Below are 1325 nucleotides of genomic sequence, written 5' to 3'. Positions count from 1 at the left end.
GTTTTAAAAAATAAATTAAAAAAGGACACCTGGACCTCTGATGCTGGCACATTATAAAAACCAGGGACACCTGTCAAACATGAAGCATCAGCAGACCTGAGAACAACAACTTCTGATGGATTGAAAAATTGAACAGCTCAAGGAACAAAATCACAACCCATAACCAAGATCTTCTACCTCGGGAAATAACCAACTTTTCACTTAAATGAGACTTATAGCGGTGATTACTTCCCCTTAGTCTCATGGCGAGGCGTTCATTCATTGTTTGTGAAAGAAAAAGGAAAAAAACGTGAAAAAACGCGGAGAATCCAAAAGTATGTAAATGTTGCAGAATTACGCCAAACATCGCCTAATCCCACGGGGGCAGTTTTCCTGAAATCAATAAATCGGGAGAGTCGGTAGAGTCGGGAGAGTCGGGAGAGTCGGGAGAGTCGGGAGAGTCGGGAGAGTCGGGAGAGTCAACGCACGGAATTGCTGCGTTTTGTTTGGTCAGAAGAGAGAAATGACTGGAAATTTGAATGTTTTGAGATAAATTGTTCTTTTGAACTGCCCAAGAAATGGGCGACTGTCTAGTGTTGTTTGTGTAAATGTTTCCAGTGGAATGTGTGTTGTTTTCTAACTACCTATATGTACGTAAGTATATATTATATATATTATTGCCTGTTTTCTATTTGTTTTTGTTTGTGGCATGTGCTTGCAAGATTGTAAAGCCTTGCTTGATCAACATTCTAAATATTGTTCTATTTATGTTTACCGTTTAATAAACACGCCACATAGTTACTACAATTCTTTCCTTTACACTTGTACGACCGCCTGTCTCTCTCTCCATTCATCTCCACTATAAGATGTTCTCTTACTATGATGTAAGTGTTGGTATTTTTCCTAGTAAAGCATTAATACATATTTCCAATGTCCTTTCCAAAGTAATAATTACGTTAAAGAAACAATACACCGCAAATGCCCTAATTTTGGACAGTTGTTGAATCAAGCACACGGCGTGATGCTCTCTCACCCTCTCACCCTCTCACTCCTGCACTACACGTTGTCTGCGCTTGGCCTCTTTCCCCCCGTGACCTACTTCCGATAAGGCGGCCTGTTCTCTGATCATCTAGGTCTGTGTGTGTGTGTGTGTGCATGTATGTGTCTGCTTGTATGTGTCTATTTGCATCATCATCATCATCATCATCATCATCATCATCATCATCATCATCATCATCATCATCATCATCTCCAAGAAGATATAGCAAAAAGTACTGACACCATGGCGAAATCCTTTTTTGTCAGTGTATGCCTTAAAGATTGCAACAACAACAACAACAACAACA

General features: G+C 39.9%; 1 protein-coding gene across 1 annotated transcript in view; it reads right to left on the bottom strand.

Moving 5' to 3' along the window:
• Positions 1-349: 349 nt before the first annotated feature.
• LOC101864350 overlaps positions 350-1325 on the bottom strand; it is a 9035-nt gene continuing 8059 nt past the window's right edge. The window contains exon 5 of the mRNA XM_005111716.3: positions 350-506. Within this exon, the coding sequence (XP_005111773.1) occupies positions 350-506 (157 nt within the window). The remainder of the gene's footprint in view (positions 507-1325) is intronic.

Source organism: Aplysia californica, unplaced genomic scaffold (assembly GCF_000002075.1).
Source record: "Aplysia californica isolate F4 #8 unplaced genomic scaffold, AplCal3.0 scaffold01108, whole genome shotgun sequence".
Taxonomy (NCBI): domain Eukaryota; kingdom Metazoa; phylum Mollusca; class Gastropoda; order Aplysiida; family Aplysiidae; genus Aplysia; species Aplysia californica.
Note: the sequence above shows the minus strand (reverse complement) of the source record. Positions and strands in the feature narration are given on the sequence as shown.